Source organism: Loxodonta africana, chromosome 13, assembly GCF_030014295.1.
Source record: "Loxodonta africana isolate mLoxAfr1 chromosome 13, mLoxAfr1.hap2, whole genome shotgun sequence".
Taxonomy (NCBI): domain Eukaryota; kingdom Metazoa; phylum Chordata; class Mammalia; order Proboscidea; family Elephantidae; genus Loxodonta; species Loxodonta africana.
This window is the reverse complement of record NC_087354.1, coordinates 42,662,385-42,681,850: the sequence shown is the minus strand read 5'-3', so window position 1 is coordinate 42,681,850 and position 19,466 is coordinate 42,662,385. Positions and strand designations below refer to the sequence as shown.

The 19,466-nt window shown below is 39.7% G+C and overlaps 1 protein-coding gene across 7 annotated transcripts in view; it reads left to right on the top strand.

Moving 5' to 3' along the window:
• Positions 1 to 19,466, top strand: part of NEO1 (neogenin 1) — a 218,501-nt gene that overhangs the window by 151,661 nt on the left and 47,374 nt on the right. For 4 of the 7 annotated variants that reach the window (XM_064267288.1, XM_064267289.1, XM_064267291.1 and 1 more), the window contains exons 8-13: positions 67 to 286; positions 7,348 to 7,502; positions 12,355 to 12,503; positions 12,854 to 12,992; positions 14,803 to 14,852; positions 16,382 to 16,529. In XM_064267288.1, coding sequence (XP_064123358.1) covers positions 67 to 286; positions 7,348 to 7,502; positions 12,355 to 12,503; positions 12,854 to 12,992; positions 14,803 to 14,852; positions 16,382 to 16,529 — 861 coding nt within the window. The remainder of the gene's footprint in view (positions 1 to 66; positions 287 to 7,347; positions 7,503 to 12,354; positions 12,504 to 12,853; positions 12,993 to 14,802; positions 14,853 to 16,381; positions 16,530 to 19,466) is intronic. The other 3 variants (XM_064267292.1, XM_064267293.1, XM_064267290.1) reach the window with 1 other exon arrangement.

Below are 19,466 nucleotides of genomic sequence, written 5' to 3'. Positions count from 1 at the left end.
CTGTTCTCTTTTTTTAAAACCGTCGTGGTTTGCCCTTCATATTCCCCAATGTTTGCACATGACAAGATGTTGCCATCCCAACATTACCTCCCACTTCACTGACCAGTGCCACTACTGACCATCTAGCACCAGCCACAACGGGACCACTGCCTTCAGCTCCTCGGGATGTCGTGGCCTCCCTGGTCTCTACCCGCTTTATCAAATTGACGTGGCGGACACCTGCATCAGACCCCCATGGAGACAACCTTACCTACTCTGTCTTCTACACCAAGGAAGGGATTGCTAGGTAAGTGGCTGTGTGTCTGGAGCCTATTGGCTGCATCGTAGCGCACCCCAGCCCGGTCATGCTCACCGTGGCACTCTTGGGCAGGACGTGTACCAATTTTCGGTCCAGAAGGTATCACTAACCAACGTGCATCTTCCCTCATTTTAGGTCATCAAAAAAATTTCAAAACAGACTGAGAATTTGCTGGTACTCTTTCCAGCCTTTCTGAGTTGACTTGGGGAGTGTGTAGATGGGAGGGAGGAGCAAAACTAAGGATAAGGGAGCCATTTAGGTGAAAGTATTAAAATGTAACCATGGCTACCCTTTTTTTCAACACAGCCTACAGGATATAGCTTACGTAGGCCTTTCAGATTCTAGAACTCAACATGAACTGTTAACTTACTAAAGTTAAATGAATATTTGCCTGCACCCTTATGTGGGTTTGGGCTGCTGAGCTCCATACAGTCTCCTTGATGCAAAAGAGTTAGTGACAACATGGGGTCTCTATGAGTTGAAATTGATGTGACAGCGCCTTACAACAATAATCTTCCTAAAACAGCATTTTCATTACATTCCTATCTCCAGTCTTCTCAGGAACTCATATTGCCCTTCCATTGCTTATAGGAAAAAAATCCAGAATCTCTAGCGTACTTTACAGTCTGGCTTTATTTTATCTAGCCCAGTGCCATCAAGTCGATTCCGACTCAGAGCGACCCTATAGGACAGAGTGGAACTGCCCCATAGAGTTTCCAAGAAGCGCCTGGTGGATTTGAACTGCCAACCCTTTGGTTCTTTTATCTATCTAACCTTATTTTCCTCTCTTGCCCAGTTTGAGCTCAGTTTCTAATGAAACCAATCTAATTCCTACCACTATGGCTTTTCCCCACGTGCTGTTGTCTTCGGTCACTTCCCCCTCCCCTTTACCAGCTGAAGTACCCATCCCTTTATATATATATATATATATATATATATATATATATATATATATATATATATGTGTGTGTATATATATATGTGTATATATATATATACGTATATATATATATATACATATATATATATATGTGTATATATATATATACATATATATATATTCAGTCAATCCTTCCTGGCCCAGGCTAAGCCCCATAAAGCCCTCGTAAAGCTTTTCCCACCCTTTTTGGCACATACAGCATTTTAAAAGATACACTTACTTGTACCAGTAATATTGGCACTTAGTTATGACAGGATATGATCTTATACTGTCATGTTGTTGCTCTTCAACTATGTTAGGTGTATTTGTGTTAGGAGCCCTGGTGGCACAGTGGTTAAGAGCTCAGCTGCTAACCAAAAGGTCAGGAGTTTGAATCCACCAGCTGATCCTTGAAAACCCAGTGGGGCAGTTCTACTCTGTCTTATAGGGTCGCTATGAGTCAGAATTGACTTAATGGCAGCAGAGTTTTATATGTATATATATTTATATTTATGTTGTTTTCTCAACCAAATTATAAACTCTTTGGAAGGCACCATGCATGTGCTATGTGTCCTTAACGTTGCTGAGCATGTGGGGGCTCTGTGGGAAGTAGATTCCTTCATTATGTTCTTACTTCACACCAAAATAAGAAAGCCAAAATATCTGCTTTAGTTAGGGCCCTGCCACGTGAAATAAAGCTTGTCTTTCTACTGGGATACTTATATTTGAAAGAGAGAGAGGGAGAGATATGAGAAATGCTTTTCCCTCACAAATTCCTGTCTCCTTGTCTATTGTTCTCAGATGATACCTCCTCAGGCCTTCCTTGAATACACACCAGACAGACTCTAAAGTCAATGTCACACAGTGTGTACTAGAGCCAGCCCCTTCTCAAGTTACATTTTCAGGAAATTTTGAAAACCTGATGGTATCGCTTGGTTGCTTGAAATTAGCATGGTTGGAAGTATTTACATCAGCAAACACTACAACCCAGAGCCGATTGTTAAACACTTAGCAAAACACCACATCCCATCACATGTTTTGTTTTGTTGTGTTTTTCTATTTTTTTAAAAGCATTTATCACTTTCTGAAAAATTCTCTTTTATTAATTTATTTATCGCGTCTGTCTTGTTCAGTAGAGTATCACACCGCCTGGAACAGAGCCTGGCATACAGTAACATTCAGTAAATATTTAAGTGAATAAATTAATTTTAGTTCATGGAGAAGTAATGGATTTTTCAACAGATTGTATTGACTGTCCATTTGGTGGGAAAAATAAAAGTTTTATCCCTGTCTTATACTATGTACAACAACAAATTATAGATGGACTGTTGTTAGGTGCTGTCGAGCTGGTTCTGACTCCTAGCGACCCTGTGTACAGCAGAATGAAACACTGCCCGGGCCTGCACCATCCTCACAATGGTTGTTATGCCTGATCAGGAGATAAATATTTTTAAAATCTGTCAGTGTATTGGAAGAAAATATAGAAGCTATTTTTATCATTTTGGGGACTAAGAAAGGCCTTTTAAAGGAAGATAGAAAATCTAGAAGCCTTACTAGGAAAGATTGACAAAGTTTATTGTATAATGACATAAAATTCCATTTGCTAAAACATCATAAACAAGGTAAAACCATCAAGTGTCAAACTGAAAAAAATTATCCGTAACGTCTATAAAAGATAATGTATTGATATCCGGTCTACGTAAAGAGCTGCTACAAATTAGTTAAGTAAAAGATATCCCAAGAGGCAGATGATACAAGCAGGTGATTGATAGAAGTGATGGAAACCCCATGAAAGTTAAAAAAAAAAAAGGTTTTCACCATCATTAGCAATCTTTCAAATGCAAAATAATGAATTATCATATTTCACCCATAAGTTTGGCAAAAATTTTAAGTTGATAATTTCCAGTGTAAATGAGTGAAAGGACTGGGAAGAAGTTCATTCTAGGCTACCAGTGGCAGTGTAAACAAGAATAGGCTTTGGAGACGGTGATTTGGCAGTGTATGTGAATACCCTTCAGTCCAACAGTTACACCTCTGCTTATCTGTCTGAGAAACATGGAAATATACAGATGCACAGGGAGCACTTACAGAAATGTTCATTGTTTGTAAGAACAACGGCAACAAAAAAACCAATGTAAATGTCCATTGATGAGGAATGAGCAAATAATATTTGTTTATCCATATGGAGTATGATGCAGCAATTTTTAGAAAATGACTTAGATCTATATAATTTGATGTATATGTAAATATATAGACCAGTGATTCTCAATGGGGGGCAGTTTTGCCCCTAGGGGACAGTTAGCAGTATCTGGAGATATTTTTGTTGTTACAAGTGGGCTGGAGGGGTACATCCAGTGGGTAGAGGCCAGGGATGCTACTAAACACTCTACAGTGCACAGGACCGTCCCCACAACAAAGAACTGTCTGTCCCAAAATGTCAGTAGTGCTGAGAAGTCATGGCAGAGAGATCTGGCAGGATACATGTCAGTATATGCCATGGTTAGATCTCGGGATGGGACAGGTTTTCAGGAAGAAGAATTGGGGCTTTTGTTTGTTTGTTTTAAACTATATGTACTTTTGTATTTAAATGTTTTTAATGAGAATATGTCACTTTAAATTATAATTAATGGGTAATGGAGTAAACAGGCATGATTAATAAAGGATTAATAAATAAAAGGAATTGAGAGAAATATAAAAGTTGGATTGTTGGGGGCAAGAGGACAAGTACACATAAAGGAAGAGGCGCTATATAAGATGGAGTTCCAGCTGAATTTATGTTTCTAGTGTGTGAAGGATAGTTTGGATAGTTGGGCATGAATTAGTGAGGGATTAGAATAAAGTATATGTTCGGAGCCAGATGTTGGAATGCCAGGAGGAATTTGGACATAATCAGATAAGCAAGAAGGGACTATTTTAGATCCCTGAGTAAGTGTGCACTGTTTTTTTTTTTTAAAAAAAGCACCTTGTAATAGCAGTACTTTGGAAGCGTTAAACAAGATTGGAAGGGAGGAGGAATGGAGTCAGGGAGACAAAAAAGGTAGTTGTGTTCATTGAGGAACGCAGTGGTTGATGAGTTGGATAAAAAGGAAAGCAGTGACTTGAATTTCAGAGGATAGATCTGGGAAATATTTCCAAGGAAGATTCTCTGAGACTATACTCTTTTTTTTTTTTTTTTATCACTTTATTACTTTATGATTTCTGAGGAGAGGCAGTGAAGGAGTGGTACAAAGAACACCTAGTCAGAAGACTGTAGGTACTTGTTTTATAAACAAAGTTTATTTAACCTCTTGAAGCTTAATTGTTTTCATTTAAAAATTGAGGGTGATAGATTTACTTCGTAGACTTAATCAGAATTAAATGTGAGAGCCTGTGCCACTAAGTGGAGCCTTGGTGGCACAGTGGTTAAGGGCTTGGCTGCTAACCAAAAGGTCGGCAGTTCGAATCCACTAGCTGCTCCTTGGAAACCCTATGGGACAATTCTACTCTGTCCTATAGGGTGGCCAAGAGTTGTACTATACTGCATTAAGTGCAGTTGCCCCACTTCCTGCATTTGAACATTCAGCCACTAGGTGGCACTCTGTGCCTTGGTCACGAGATGAAATTCTGTTGGGTAGCTTAGTTGCCCAAGATTCTAAATAGTCCCTCTTTTGCCTTTTCAATTATAAAATTTTCAGCCTTTAATTAGAACAGTTGTACTTATTTGATATTAACTACTAAGTGGAGAGAAGAGAGTAAGTTATTCCAGAGATTGATAGCAATTTAGGACTGGATGAAACCTTAGAGATCTGTTAGTCTAGCCCAGGGGTTTGCAAACTGTGGACCATGGCCAGGTCAAACCAGCTGCCCATAGATAACTTAAGAATATCCTTCATTTTGCCTCTTGGCCTGCAAATACGGTGAAACCTGTGAGAGCCGGAACTTGGCGGAACTGTCTTGCTTTTCCAGGTCTCGCTAGTTTTCCACCTTTGAGAGGGTGCAGTCTTGCCACTTTTCTGTCACTCATTTTAGTGGGAAATATTTGAGTTTTCCTTCTCTGACAGGTTTCTGCCTTCCATAGATTTCGGCTTTGGCAGGTTTCACTGTATTTACTATCAGGCCCTTTAAGAGGAACTTTGCTGACTCCTGGACTGATCCTTTGTTTAATACACGAGGAAGGAAACTGAAAGCCAGGAAGGGTTAGTGACTACCCATGCCTATAGGGTTGCTATGAGTTGAAATCAACTCGATGGCCCCAGGTTTGGTTTCAGGTTCATGGACCCATAGCAAGCTAGTAGCATTGCCAGAACAAGAACTGGACCTCCTAACTTCAGTTTAAAGTAAAATAGACTCTCCTCCCATTATCTCTCTAGGAGAAAACTCATTTGAACTTTTATCTGCAGGGTGAGCAAAACAGATCTAGGCTTTACGCTTTCATGGAGCTTTACGTTTAGTGAAGTGTAAAATACATTTTTTTTTTTTTTAAACAGATCATTTGTGGACAGAACATAACAAATGTCAGAAACCTCAAAGTGTAAGAAACCGCTTGATATCATCATTCTTGGGCTCTGTGATTTAGAGGTTTAGCTGAAGGGAAAATATAGGTATCTCAAATGTCTCTGAGCAATAAATTTTATTACCATGCTGTTCTTTTCCAGTGAAAAAGAAAGCTGTTGCTGTCGAGTTGATTCCAACTCATAATGACCCTCCCTGTAAGACAGAGTAGAACAGCCCCATAGGGTTTCCAGGGAGTGCCTGGTGGATTCGAACTGCCATCCTTTTGGTTAGCAGCTGTAGCTCTTAACCACTGTGCCACCAGGGCTCCTTTCCAGTGAACCTGACTGATTACAGGAAAACCACCTCTATAGATACGGTATGGGGCAGTGTTGGATTTATTTTTTGTTGTTTAATTAAAGTAGGGCAGCTTAAAAAGCTGTAGAAAACTATTGAAAAACACGTAAGTCTCTCAGATGCAGAGGTTCATATACGATCAGAAAAATTGACATATGGTCATGTAAACCTTAACAAATTTTAATCACTGATTTCATGACAAATTACCAGTATTTTTAAGTAAGAATTTTAATTCAACAGGTAAGATAATTCAGAATAATTTCTCCCACAGAGTAATTTTGGCTTTTTTATTATTTTCTCAAGATAGATAGAGGTCTTTCCTCTTATGATTACAATGCTTAAAGACCAACTGTTTGTCTACAACAAGTAAATTCCTTCACAGTATGTGTTGAAGATTACTGTGTAATATTTTTTTTAGTAATTCTTATTGTGCTTTAAGTGGAAGTTTACAAATCAATACTGTGTGATATTATCTGATTTTTATCATGATAAGTACAGTAGACTGAGCACAAACGTGGACACACAGACCCCCAATATAGAGCCCGGAAGCTACCTTTTGAAGGAACCTAGACAACTGCTTTTATGTTTTTCATCTCCTCATGACACAGAGCACCAGATTCATTTGTACTGTTCATGATGAGATTTGTTAGATGTTTCAAGTCAGTTTGAAATCATTCAAAAGGAGTACTAGTTTTAAGAAATACACTCTTAAAATTCAGTGTCATGATTAGTCTATAGATTGGATTACATGTAGGATTCATTTAATTTTTTAATGTTTTTGTTCCCAATTTTAAAGTGATGATATGTAGTGTTTTTTTTTTTTTAGTTGAGTCTCTTATTCAAAATATATGCAGCATCCCTTGATTGTTTCTGTGAAAATTAGGTCATACCTACCACTACCTTCTGTTGAGTTTCTTGAGAATAACTCACTAAAACTCAGTGATTCCTAAAGCCTGTAAAGATGATGACAAGCTGCTCCATTTGAAATGGCACCCAGAGCTGTCTCTCTGTTTTCTCTGAAAGGAAGCAGTAATAATAATAAGCAATACCAAGGTTTGAACAGGAGCTCCAGCAAGTTAACAGACATGTATGACCTTGCTCTTTACCAAAGTCTTAGTCTACTTTGCACTGCCTTACCACCCCCCAAATTTCATTATTTGAGAATTGAGACTAAATTTGACCTAAAATTGTTAGACTTTGGTACGGAGTGATGTCTGTGGTCACTGCAGTGAAGATGAAACTCGACATTCTAGAAACGTTCCTAAGTGATGCCGTTTCTTTCTAAATCCTTCTTTGTCCAAAGGGAACGTGTTGAGAATACCAGTCATCCAGGAGACATGCAGGTAACCATTCAAAACCTGATGCCAGCAACTGTGTACATCTTTAGAGTAATGGCTCAAAATAAGCACGGCTCTGGAGAGAGTTCAGCTCCACTACGAGTAGAAACACAGCCTGAGGGTAAGTCTTCCACCTTTGCATCAGCCTCGCCTGTTGTAGGTAGAACTATATGAAGGTCTACCTTGTGTTTAGCCTTGCATGCCATAGAGAGACAGAAGATAACAGTTCCTCACCTTCAAGGATCTCGTGAATTAGAGAGATAAGATTAATTCACATCAAAAAATAGCAAATGATAGACAGTATGCATCTCCTAATACTGCTTTATATATTCAAATTTTACTGATCTTTTAAGACCTAGCTCAGCTTTCTTTCAGAATCTTTCCTCTGATCCTGTCTTATATTGGATCTCTACAATTCTAAGATACGTTATCACTTTTTTCTTTCAATTGTGATTATGAATGTATCTCATTTATCTTATGACAAAGACTGAGTCCTTGCCATCCTTATATTTCCCACACTGTCTACTGAAGTGCCCTCCATATGGAGACGGTATTTAATAACTGTCGTCAGTTGGATTGTCCTGATCTTTACACTGCACGGTTCAGAATCTCTTTAAGGCTTTTTTGTGCTAAATAGTGTTATTTCCAATTACATTTCTTAAGATGAATATCAGGTTGATTTATTTTATAGACGTCTTCTAATCTTAGATCTTGGTTATAAACTGTAGACCTGACATTATCAGAAGCAGTCGAGACAGAATTGATGCTTAGCCGCTTGGGACTTCTTCTAGACTTTGCCTTCCTTTAATCCATCTTTCCTAGGAGCGCCCCCCAGTCTTCTTTTACTGGTGATTGTACTACTTTTTTGTGTTAACAAACAGCCTCCGGTAACAACAAAGATTTTACTTCTGGTAGAGGGCATGTGAGATACATGTGTGAAAGCTGCTGGCCAGGGGACTAAACAGATTACGTGAATTTACCAGTGAAATTACGGGAATAATTTAAGTACTTTACCCGCTGGGTAGAATAAGTGAAGTCCAAAAGCTAGGGAACTTCACTTTCTAGTACTGTAGCGAATCATTCACTCATCGTGCATTTATTAAGCACCTCCTATACCAGACGCTGGAGCCCTGACGGAGCAGTGGTTAAGAGCTTGGCTGCTAACCCAAAGATCAGCAGTTCGAATCTACCAGCTGCTCCTTGGAAACCCTATGGGGCAGTTCTCTGGCTCGTGGGGTCACTGTGAGTTGGAATTGACTGGATGGCAACAGGCTTAGTTTTTTTTTCATACCAGGCCCTGAAAGAAAGACCTGGTGATCTACTCCTGAAAAAACGACCCAGTGAAAACCTGATGGATCACAGTGGTCTGACCCCATTGTGTCTGGGTCACTGTGAGGTGAGGGCCAACTCAACAGCAGCCAACAACAACATACCAGGCACCACACAGGTACTGCGGACATAGGGATGAACAAGACAGGAATTCTCCCTTTAAATAATGAGCAGCCAAAATAGGAAGTGATCATTTCACTGATAGAGATTGAGGGTCAGGGATCAAACCCAGGCAAGAATAAGAGACTATCAGAGAATCAAGGGATTGACTGAAAAGGAAAAATATGTTCTCATTACAGGAAAGGATGTTAAATTTCCCAGTTATTCATGTTCAGATATGAGTAGGAACATGGCATTTAATTTCAAGCTCAGTTACTTTCATTAGTGTTCATATACAGGCTTTATACATGAAAGCTATTGAAATGCAGAGTAAGGAAAAATGACTATAAAAGATAGGTAAGTTAAGGCAGGTTCCTAGGAAAAGATGAGACCTGAGGTTGACCTTGAAGCATTTGACTTAGAGCATTCTGGAGGAAGGAAGGTACATGACCCAAATCCCAGAACTAGAATCAAACAGTACATAGACAAGGTGAAAAACCAAAAATTAAACCCACTGCCAGTCAATTCTGACTCATAGCGATCCTGTAGGACAGAGTAGAACTGCCCCATAGGGTTTCTGAGGAGTGGCTGGTGGATTTGAACTGCTGACCTTTCGGTTAGCAGGCTGAGCTCTTAATCACTGTGCCAGCAGGGCTTCCAGACAAGGTAAGTCATGATGAAAATGAAGGAAAAGACCACTGGATTTTATCGAACACAGGAATTCTACCTGGAATTTATGAACCTCGTTCTGAAAATACATGAGAATACTTGTGTGTCTGCGCATCTTCACGTTTTCCTTGGGAGAGAGCCTGTAGCTTTCATTACCATTTCAGAGCTTGTGAGTCAAACTGTTGAGAACCACTGGACTAGAAAGATCACTGTCAAATTTAGAAATGAAAGAAAAGTAAGGAAGAGTGAGTTCGTTGAGTGACTACCATGTGTCATTCATGTGCGAGGCAGTGAATATGTAAAAATGGGTAAGATTTGACTCTTACCTGCAAGGAGCATACAGTCTGGTACCAGAGACAGACAAGTTAAGGTGCCATTTCAGTAGTATTAAAAGCGTTAGCATCACAAGGAAAGTAGACAGTGTTATCGCCTGTTCCAGAAATTTGGTTAAAACAAAGTAGTTAAGTAAGAATGTGAATGGAAGGGGCAACAGGTCTGGTGAAGTATTTTAGGGATAGAGAGAGAGAATGCAACATGTCCTGGCAAAAGAGAAGGAGTTAGTGGGGAAGGATTTGCATTTCATCTGGAGGTATTCAGCTTGTGTGGGGAAGGTGTAAGTGTTGGAATCAGCCCTTGAAAATATTTTACATATTTAGCTTCACAAACCCACTTGCATTTTTTTTTTACATTTAGTATGCCACTGTGCAGCTGAAATGAAGGAATTCATTAGCACCTTTTTTAGGATCATATTTGCCTACATTTAGCCAATGAATATATTGAAAGTGATTTCAAGGGAATTCAGGAACTGTTTTGTTTTAGGAAAGTTTCCCGTAGCAGCAGAAGTGTGACAAATCCCACCTGTCAGGCCGCACAGAATATGCACTTCACATTAAGTGAATAGCATGATTCATGACTAAATACAGCAAACAACTGTTAGTGTATCCATATTCAGGCTTCTCTACTTTGGGAGCAAAATTTGTCTTAAGCTGTGGTGGTGTTTTTCAAGAAAGCCATTTTGTTTTACATTTTGTTTGTTTCTTTTCCCCCCCCCGTTCCTAGCTCTTAAATCTAATGGATGTCTATTACAGAGACACTAGTGCCAGATAAATTGTTTTCAAATATAGAATGTCTACCAAAGTGTAGGCAGCTACCCAGAATTTGTGTCTAAATTGGAACTGCAGCCTGTCAGTCAGACAAAAAGAATAGGGTTAGAAAGGTGCATGAGCCATTGTGGGAGTCAGAACTAGACAGACACTGGACCAGTTAACTAGTCATCCAGTCATCCAATCATGTATATATTACTGAGGGTGTTATAATAATCTCCTAACTGGTCATCTTGAGCCCAAAATTTAGAAAGCACTCAGTTCCTGGCTCCATCTCTCCCTAACTTTCCCATCACTTGAGAAAAGTTCTTTAGTGTTTCAACCTCAGTTTCCTCATCTGTAAATGGAATGATAATAATATCTGTCTCGTTTGGGTTATTGCAGTGATTAAATAAGAAAATACATGTAAAGCACTAGTGTTTGACTGTCAGGTTGACTGGTTATTATTCCTTTATCTAGTCTTGTTTCCTCACTGTGTTTCTTCCATGCATGTGTTCAGATGTCCTTTCTAAATTAAGATCTGACCATGTTATGCTCCTGCTCATAATTTTTTAGTAATTACCTAACATCTGCTGGAGAAAATCCAAACTTCATAGCATTAAAGGCACTTTATTTCCTGATTCCTGTCATCCTTTTCAGCATTATCATCTCCCACATCCATTCTCTGATTCAGCCAACCTGAACTACATAACACTGTGTTTTTACATATATCCTACCTGTTGACCCATTGAATGGAGTAATTTTCCTCTTGGTATCTGAGCAAACTCCTATTCGTTCTTCTTGATTTCACCAAGTCTTCACCAATCCTTCCCTTCCCTACCTATCCCCTCCCACAGCAGAATTGAGCACCCTCCTGTCTGTTCTTGTTACAACCATTACCTGAATCTGTTAGCATGTGTTAGTTATCTAGTGCTGCTTTAACAGAAATACCACAAGTGGGTAGCTTTAACAAACAAAAAGTAATTTTCTCGTTGTTTCAGAGGGTAGAAGGCTGAATTCAGGGCACTGGCTCTAGGGAAGGCTTTCTTTGTCTTTTGGCCCTGGAGGAAGGTCCTTGTCTCTTCAGCTTCTGTTTCTTGGTTCCTTGGAGCGCTCCATGTGGCTTGGTGTCTGCCTTCCCCCTACTGGGCTTCCTTGCTTAATCTGATCTTTTTCTATCTTAAAAGAGATTGACACAAGGTACACCCTATATTAATACTGTCTCATTAACATGACAAAGAAAACCCATTCCCATATGAGATTATAGCCACAGGTATAGGAGTTAAAATTTGCAACACATATTTTGGGGGGACAAATTCAATCCATAACAGTATGTTTGACATTATTTGTCACTATTTACGTGTCTGACTTCCTTACTAGACTGGGAGTTCTTTGTGGACAAGGAACTCTATCCATCACTGTATCGCCAGAGCCAACACAGTGCCTGGCAAATGAAGGCTGTCTTAGTGGTAGTTGCTTTTATGTGATTTGTAGTCCAACTGTAATTTTTGTAAAACCAGGACTTTATAAACCACAAGGAGAGTTCTGTAGTTTTCCTTTTTTTCTTATTTTGAATCAATTTGAGGTATTTCACAGATAATTTGTGGTTTCGAGTCATGAAAAAGGAAATGCATTTAATTATATATTATCCTGAAGCCACTTCAGTTAAATCACATATTTTCTTAGTCTTTATTGTTCTTTAAACATGGCTCCATGACAATATTGCTGAGAATCATTATTGAGGAGTGCAGTGGATTTCATTCCTATCTTGCTCTCTTAAAATTTTCTTTCTAGTTCAGCTTCCTGGACCAGCACCTAACATCCGAGCATATGCAAGTTCACCTACTTCCATTATTGTCACATGGGAAACACCATTGTCTGGGAATGGGGAAATTCAGAATTACAAATTGTACTACATGGAGAAAGGAACTGACAAAGAGCAGGTATAAAATGAAGCCATGTTTTAATCCACTGATTGAACTAGTAGAGTTGAAACTCAGTATTGCTTAACTAGAAATCTGAGAAAAAAAAGATTAGGAAATTAACAGCAGACAGATTGAATTTCTTTGTACCAAAGTACCCTGTAGTTTTTACCAGCACAGGTCCCTAAATATCAAGCAATACTTCTAAAATAAGTTGCCAATGCTTATGATTCATCTGCTTTGAATGTTTAATAACATTGCATAAAAGGAAAAAGCTCTATATCATGTAAAATATAGAATTTGTATAGTAAATTCTTTATTTTGAAGCATTTGTCTTGACGAGTTGTATAAGTTGTTTTATTTTACTCAAGGATGTTGACGTTGCCAGTCACTCTTACACCATCAATGGGTTGAAAAAATATACAGAGTATAGTTTCCGAGTGGTGGCCTACAATAAGCATGGCCCTGGAGTCTCCACACAAGATGTTGCTGTTCGAACATTGTCAGATGGTGAGTCTTTATTTCTTTGAAACAAATACCATACTTGGTGCCCTTGGTGCCCTTGGTAAGATCATGAGTTTTGATGTCAGGAAGATTCAGATGAAACCTCAGTTCTACCACTTTTTGGTAGTGACTTTGGTCACGTCAACATTTCTGAGCATGTTTCCTTAAACATAAAATGTAGACAATACCAACTTCATAGGGTTGGTGTAAGGATTCACTGGGAGCATAGAGCACTGTAGTGCCTGGTACCGAATAGGCCCTCATTGTTTTTAGTTGTAGCAGGGACTTATGTGTAAGTAAATGCTATCGCTTGTTCAGAGCACAAACCATCCCAAGGCTGTTGGAAGGCTAGTCTTGCTGTACTTAACAATTAGATCTGCATGCCCAGTAGATCTTTCTAATTCTTCAATATTTTGTGACAGTTTCCTTTCTCACCTGTAACTGTGTTTGAACTTCTAAGATAAATTATGTACGTATACCCATGTGCTTTTCAAACTGCAGCTTGCCTAAGAGATTGAGTAGGTCAGGACCAGCATTTTTTTAAATCACATTAATTTTAGAATAGGACAGACAATATCAGTCATTGCATTTAGTTGTTCATGAAACAGAATTTTTTTTTTTTAATCCGTGTATGGGAATATATAGCCCTTATATATAAACAGGCATGCTTGTAAAAAGCTATAGTTTGACTCTCTAAGGCAAATGGCCAGACGTAAACATCAGCCGTGAAGGAGCAGACTGCCATCACATGCCTCCTGGTGTAATGCATTGATAAAGGCTTGAGTTAGCATTTTGTAAGTGGAGAGGAAAGGAATCACGTCTACTTAAGCTTTCTTTCCTTGCTATAGTCACTAGGAAGGGAGATGCTGGAGGATGAGGGCAGTTAACTTTGAGATACTCCTGCCTTACGTTCAGATATGCAGGAACTAAAGTTATACAACTGTTTGTTTAACCAACAGTTCCAAACTTCTTACATCTAAATGAATGTTCCCTGCTATGTAGTTGCCTTGGGAAACCAGATGGCTAGCTTTACTGACTCTGTTACTTCTTAAATATCTCTTTGCTCTTCTTGAGCACTGCCTTCAAAACCAGTTTAGGAACCCCACAAGAAAGCCAAGCTCATTGATTTATGTACATCTCATTTTGAACCATAATGATGTTAACCCAGTTCGTTCACTTGTCATGTTCATTAGACTTGGCTCCAGAAAACTTATGGCTCTTTCCCAAGACAAAAATAGGCTAAAACTAAGAATATTCAGAAGGTTTAATCTGTCTGGAAGAGGGACCTAGAAAAGTTGAAAGCCATTGGCATACCCTTGAAATAAGTATCTAACTTTCCATTGGTGCATACTGACTTTGGTCTAAACCAAAACCAAACCCATTGCCATCAAGTCAGTTCCAACCCATAGCAACCCCATCAGACAGAGTAGAAGTGCCCACATAGTGTTTCCAAGGCTATTAATCTTTACAGGAGCAGACTGCCACATCTTTCTCCCTGAGAGCAGCTGGTATGTTCAAACTGATGACCTTTTGGTTAGCAGCCAAGCGCTTTAACCACTGCGCCACCAGGGCTCCCAACTTTGGTATAGGTGTATACATATGAATATATCAGATTTTTTAAAATGGATCAAACGTGGCCACACCTCCTCAACATAGCACTTTGAACATGAGGGCACTGGCAGCTGGCTTTACTCCTTTAGGTTGCATAATTTGTATTCGAGATGTGCATTTGTGTGAAGTCCAGCCTCATAATGGGTGATGTGTGGGTAATTGAAAATAATTTTCCTTTTACCTTTTTTTCTTTTGGCCTGTCTAGTTCCCAGTGCTGCTCCTCAGAATCTGTCCGTAGAAGTGAGAAATTCAAAGGTAAAACTTGATGTTGCTGCTGCTCATTTTTACTGATCTGTTACGAACCTCAGAGGGCCTTATGGAGGAGGAGATTCTGTGGGAGGCTGTCAAAACAAATGAACGCTAATGTTATAATAACCTACTTCTAAAAATACGAAACCTACAAATTAGAATGTAACTGAAAACAAGCATCATCAAGCAGAGGAATAAGGTGACTTAGGTATTAAGCTTGCTAGTGAAGCTGGGCTTAGACATTGTCTTAGTTATCTAGGGCTGCTGTAACAGAAAGCCACAAATGAGTGGCTTTAACAAACAAATTTATTTCCTCACAGTTTAGGAGGCTAAGAAGCCCAAATTCAGGGTCCCAGCTCTAGGGGAAGGCTTTCTCTGTCTGCTGGCTCTAGAGGAACGTCCTTGTTTCTTCTGAGCTTCTGCTCCTGGACAGTCTTCATGTAGTTTGGCATATGTCCTCCCCCATCTCTGCTTCCTAGCCTGCTTGCCTGCTTGTTTGCTTGCTTAATCTTTTCTATATCTCAAAAGGGATTGATTCAAGATACACCCTACACTAACCCTGTTCGTTAACATAACAAAGGTAACCCATTCCCAAATGGGATTATAACCACAGGCATAGAGGTTAGGATTTACAACACATATTTTGGGGGGACATAATTCAGTCCATAACAGACATTGTTTCTAGTTTATTCTATTCAACTTTACTGCCTTTCTCTGATGCCAAAATTGCTTGAGACTTTCTTCAAATAAATTGCTATTGTTATGTAAATGGTAATGTTCTAGATCTTACTGGTCCAGAACCTTGGTGATATGGCAGAAGAATAATTAGTTTATGATAACATAGTCCTTTAGGACTGTGAGATGAGCCTGTGTGAATCCAAGCAGATACCTATCAGATTGGTTGCATGTGCTCAAACCATCCCTTTTGGTCAAGTTCTCACACACTGTACACTTAGGACCTTGTATGCCCCTCAGAGGTCCAGAGCCCCTTCTGGGCTACATAGACAACTGAGATATTCAGCCCTTTGAAAGAGTGCTCCAGGACTCCTTTTCCTCATAAGAAATAACCAGCTGGTAATGAATAATTCCCTTTTTGAAGAGTTTTAGATGGAAATATTTTGGTTTCAGCTATTCCACACTGGAGATGAAAAAGAATCTTTACAGCTAACAGTAGCTTGCTTCCTAACCCAAGCAAATGCCTCTGGCCTGCTTATGTTTTCCTTCTGAAAACTTTTCTGAGACTTCTGCCTAGTGTCTTCCTTCCGGTAAAATACCCCAAGAGATCAAGGGCCCAAGGCGTGCTGCACCGTATTGATGATCATCTTCCCATTTGATCATTGAAGGGTTTAAGATAAAACCGTATTTTTGAGCGATTATTCAGTAACTTAGTAAAACTCTGTCTGTGCACCCTGCTGCTTTATTTTCCATCCCTGTAAAAAAATCCCTGTAGCACAGTTAAATCAGGGCAATAAGGCATGAATCAGACCTAGCTTTTAATGTGTTCATTCTTCTCCATATAACCTTACTTTTCCCAGAGTATTGTGATCCACTGGCAGCCCCCTCCTCTTGCCACACAAAATGGGCAGATTACAGGCTACAAGATTCGTTACCGAAAGGCCTCCCGGAAGAGCGATGTCACCGAAACCCTGGTAACTGGGACACAGCTGTCTCAGCTGATTGAAGGTAAGCTGCTTTGCACATAGGCAAAAACTAGGATGTGGTATCTTTCTCAGACACTAAATTATGCTAGTTTAATGATAGCTGTGAGCTGTTGACTTACACAAACAGAAGTGTTTCAGAAAGATTTTTAACAGTTCAGTCTACTTCTGAGTCAATACAGATTGATGAAAACACTCCTACAGGTTCCACCATCTCTGATTAGTGAGATTGTGTTTGATTTTTATTTCCTTGTGTTTTTTCTGTATTTTCCAATTTTTCTCTTTTGAATATGTAGTACTTTTTTGTCGTCCAAAAAAAGTAAAACAAAGCTGTAGGAGCAAAGAAGTTGCTCCCCTCAATCTAGTTGCTAACAGAGGTCTACGAAATGATTTTTATAACACTGATGCCATACATGTGTTCGTGGGCCTGAAGCAGTATTTGTAAATAGCTGCAGCAGTACAATAATTATACCTGCTACTAGGGACTGGCTACTAGGGGTATTATAAAGTTTTAGAAAATTCTATCAGAGTCTTTCATATTGCATTCCATGTATGTGCAACAGAGCAGGTGGTGTACCCGATAAAAACAAGCCCCAATGCATATTGAATATAGGCTTCCCTTGCAGATCACAGAAAATCCACCCTTCTCCAAGTGGGGGAAGTAGAGTCGACTAAGCAAGGGCAAGGAGCGTGGGAGGGAAATTGAGTGCTTTCTCTTCGTTTGGATGGCAAAATCACATTTGCAAAGAATAAAGACAGATGGCCCTAAGCTGCCCTTACTCTGTAGAGATTCGCTGAGTTGTCTAATACTGCTGTAGAACTGACTGTAGTCTGAGCAGAGCCCATTCTGCCCTCTCCTGCATTAGTTTAGCAGTGCCTAGCCTCTGTCCTTCTCGACTACATACACCTCAGCCTCAGCCACCTGTCCCTGCCCTGGGAGTAAACTCACACGGGCTGTGTCTGTAGGTCCACTGCCTCAGATGCATTGCCTTTGTTCTGTAACTCGACAGAACTTATCTGTGTTTCATAAGCAAGCAGATGAATTTGAGTCTGTGAATTATCACTGTATAGTAGCAGTAATCATGAGACAAAAGCTCTGACTCAATTGATTTTTGCTAGGAAAGTCAAAAGCAGACTTGGTTGAAGAGAAGTTCAAGAGATGAAGGTATTGTTGTTATTGTCTAAGCCCTGAGAATGAATTTCGTCACCCTTTGAGAATTCTAACTTTCCTTGCATTGTATCCATCCTGGGTAGGCATTGAAATGAAATGATTCGAGAAGCTTGGCATCAGCCACTTTGCTGTGCACCCAGGGACCAGGTTTCTGAAATAACCAAGATCTGGGGTTAAAAAGTGTAATTCCATTCTTTGTATGGAAAAAGTTTCTAAAAATGGAGGGAGCCGCTGACATTGGAAATGTGTGCTCAAATGACCCAGCTTTTCTCTTTACCCCTCACCTCAGAGATAGGATTAACTTCATTCAGAATAGGAGGAGGTAGATGTTTGGCTGCAACAGTATCTTCAGTCTTTTAGTTTCTTTGCATGAAGCTGGCATCTCTAAGCTGCAGTGAGTAAACATGGCTGCAGTAGATGTTGCCAAGAGTCTCACTAAGGCGGCGTTATAGTCTCTGAAGTCAAGATGGTCTCTGAAGTCATTCTCTGATTTTACTCTAATAGCAGGAATAGTGTTTCCCATCTGTGAGGCTATTATTTTGAATATTTATTGATAGATGTTTATTATATACAGGTACTGTTCTGAGTGCTAACAATATAAAAAGAGTCCTTTCCCATGAGGAGACTATTCATTTTCTCAATGGAACATTTGATACGTAAGCAAAATGCTGCTTTTATAGTAAAATAGCTCTTTATCAAGAAAATCCTTGCATTTTAGATTCATCTCTAGATTTACTTGTTTAACAGGCTTTTTTTGGACCTTTATTAGCATGTGCTGGCACTGGGAATACCGTTGTGGGCAAAAACAGAGATCCTCGCCCTCTGGAAGCATTAGCTCAAAGCCTGATAAGTGTTAGGGCAAAATATGGATTACTAAGAGCCTATACTGGACAATGAATTATATGGTTGAACTAAGTTTTAGCTGGAAGTAATTGTCATTTTTTTTTTTTTTTGGTACCATTGTATCTTAAGGTACTTAAAGCTTCTGCCATATCTTTGTATTATGCATTTGTGTGCCTTAGTTTTAGACTATAAACTCTGTAGGCTACTTAGGAAAAGAGAAACTCTTTTTTTTTTTTTTTAATTGTGCTTTAAGTGAAAGTTTATAAATCAAGTCAGTCTCTCACACAAAAACTTACATACACCTTGCTATATACTCCCAATTCCTCCCCCAATGAGACAGCCTGCTCCCTCCGTCCACTCTCTCTTGTTGTGTCCATTTCACCAGCTTCTAACCCCCTCTACCCTCTTATCTCCCCTCCAGGGAGGAGATACCAGCATAGTCTCAATTGTCTACCTGATCCAAGAAGCTCGCTCTTTACCAGCATCCCTCCCCAACCTATTGTCGAGTCCAATCCCTGTCTGAAGAGTTGGCTTTGGGAACCAACCAAGAGTTGGCTTCTGGGCCAACAGAAGGTCTGGGGGCCGTGACCACCGGGGTCCTTCTAGTCTCAGTCAGACCATTAAGTCTGGTCTTTTTATGAGAATTTGGGGTCTGCATCCCACTGCTCTCCGGCTCCCTCAGGGGTTCTCTGTTGTGGTCTCTGTCAGGGTAGTCATTGATTGTAGCCGGGCACCATCTAGCTCTTCTGGTCTCAGGCTGATGTAGTCTCTGGTTTATGTGGCCCTTTCAGAAAAGAGAAACTCTTAACCCTCTTTACACATACTCTCTCTTCTCACTTGCTCACTCTCTCATTCCTCTCTTACATTCTAATGTCTCCCGAAAGGGGAGGGAATGTTAATCTGATTGGTTACATTCTTTCCAGACGTTGATTGAGCCCCGTGTTTGCT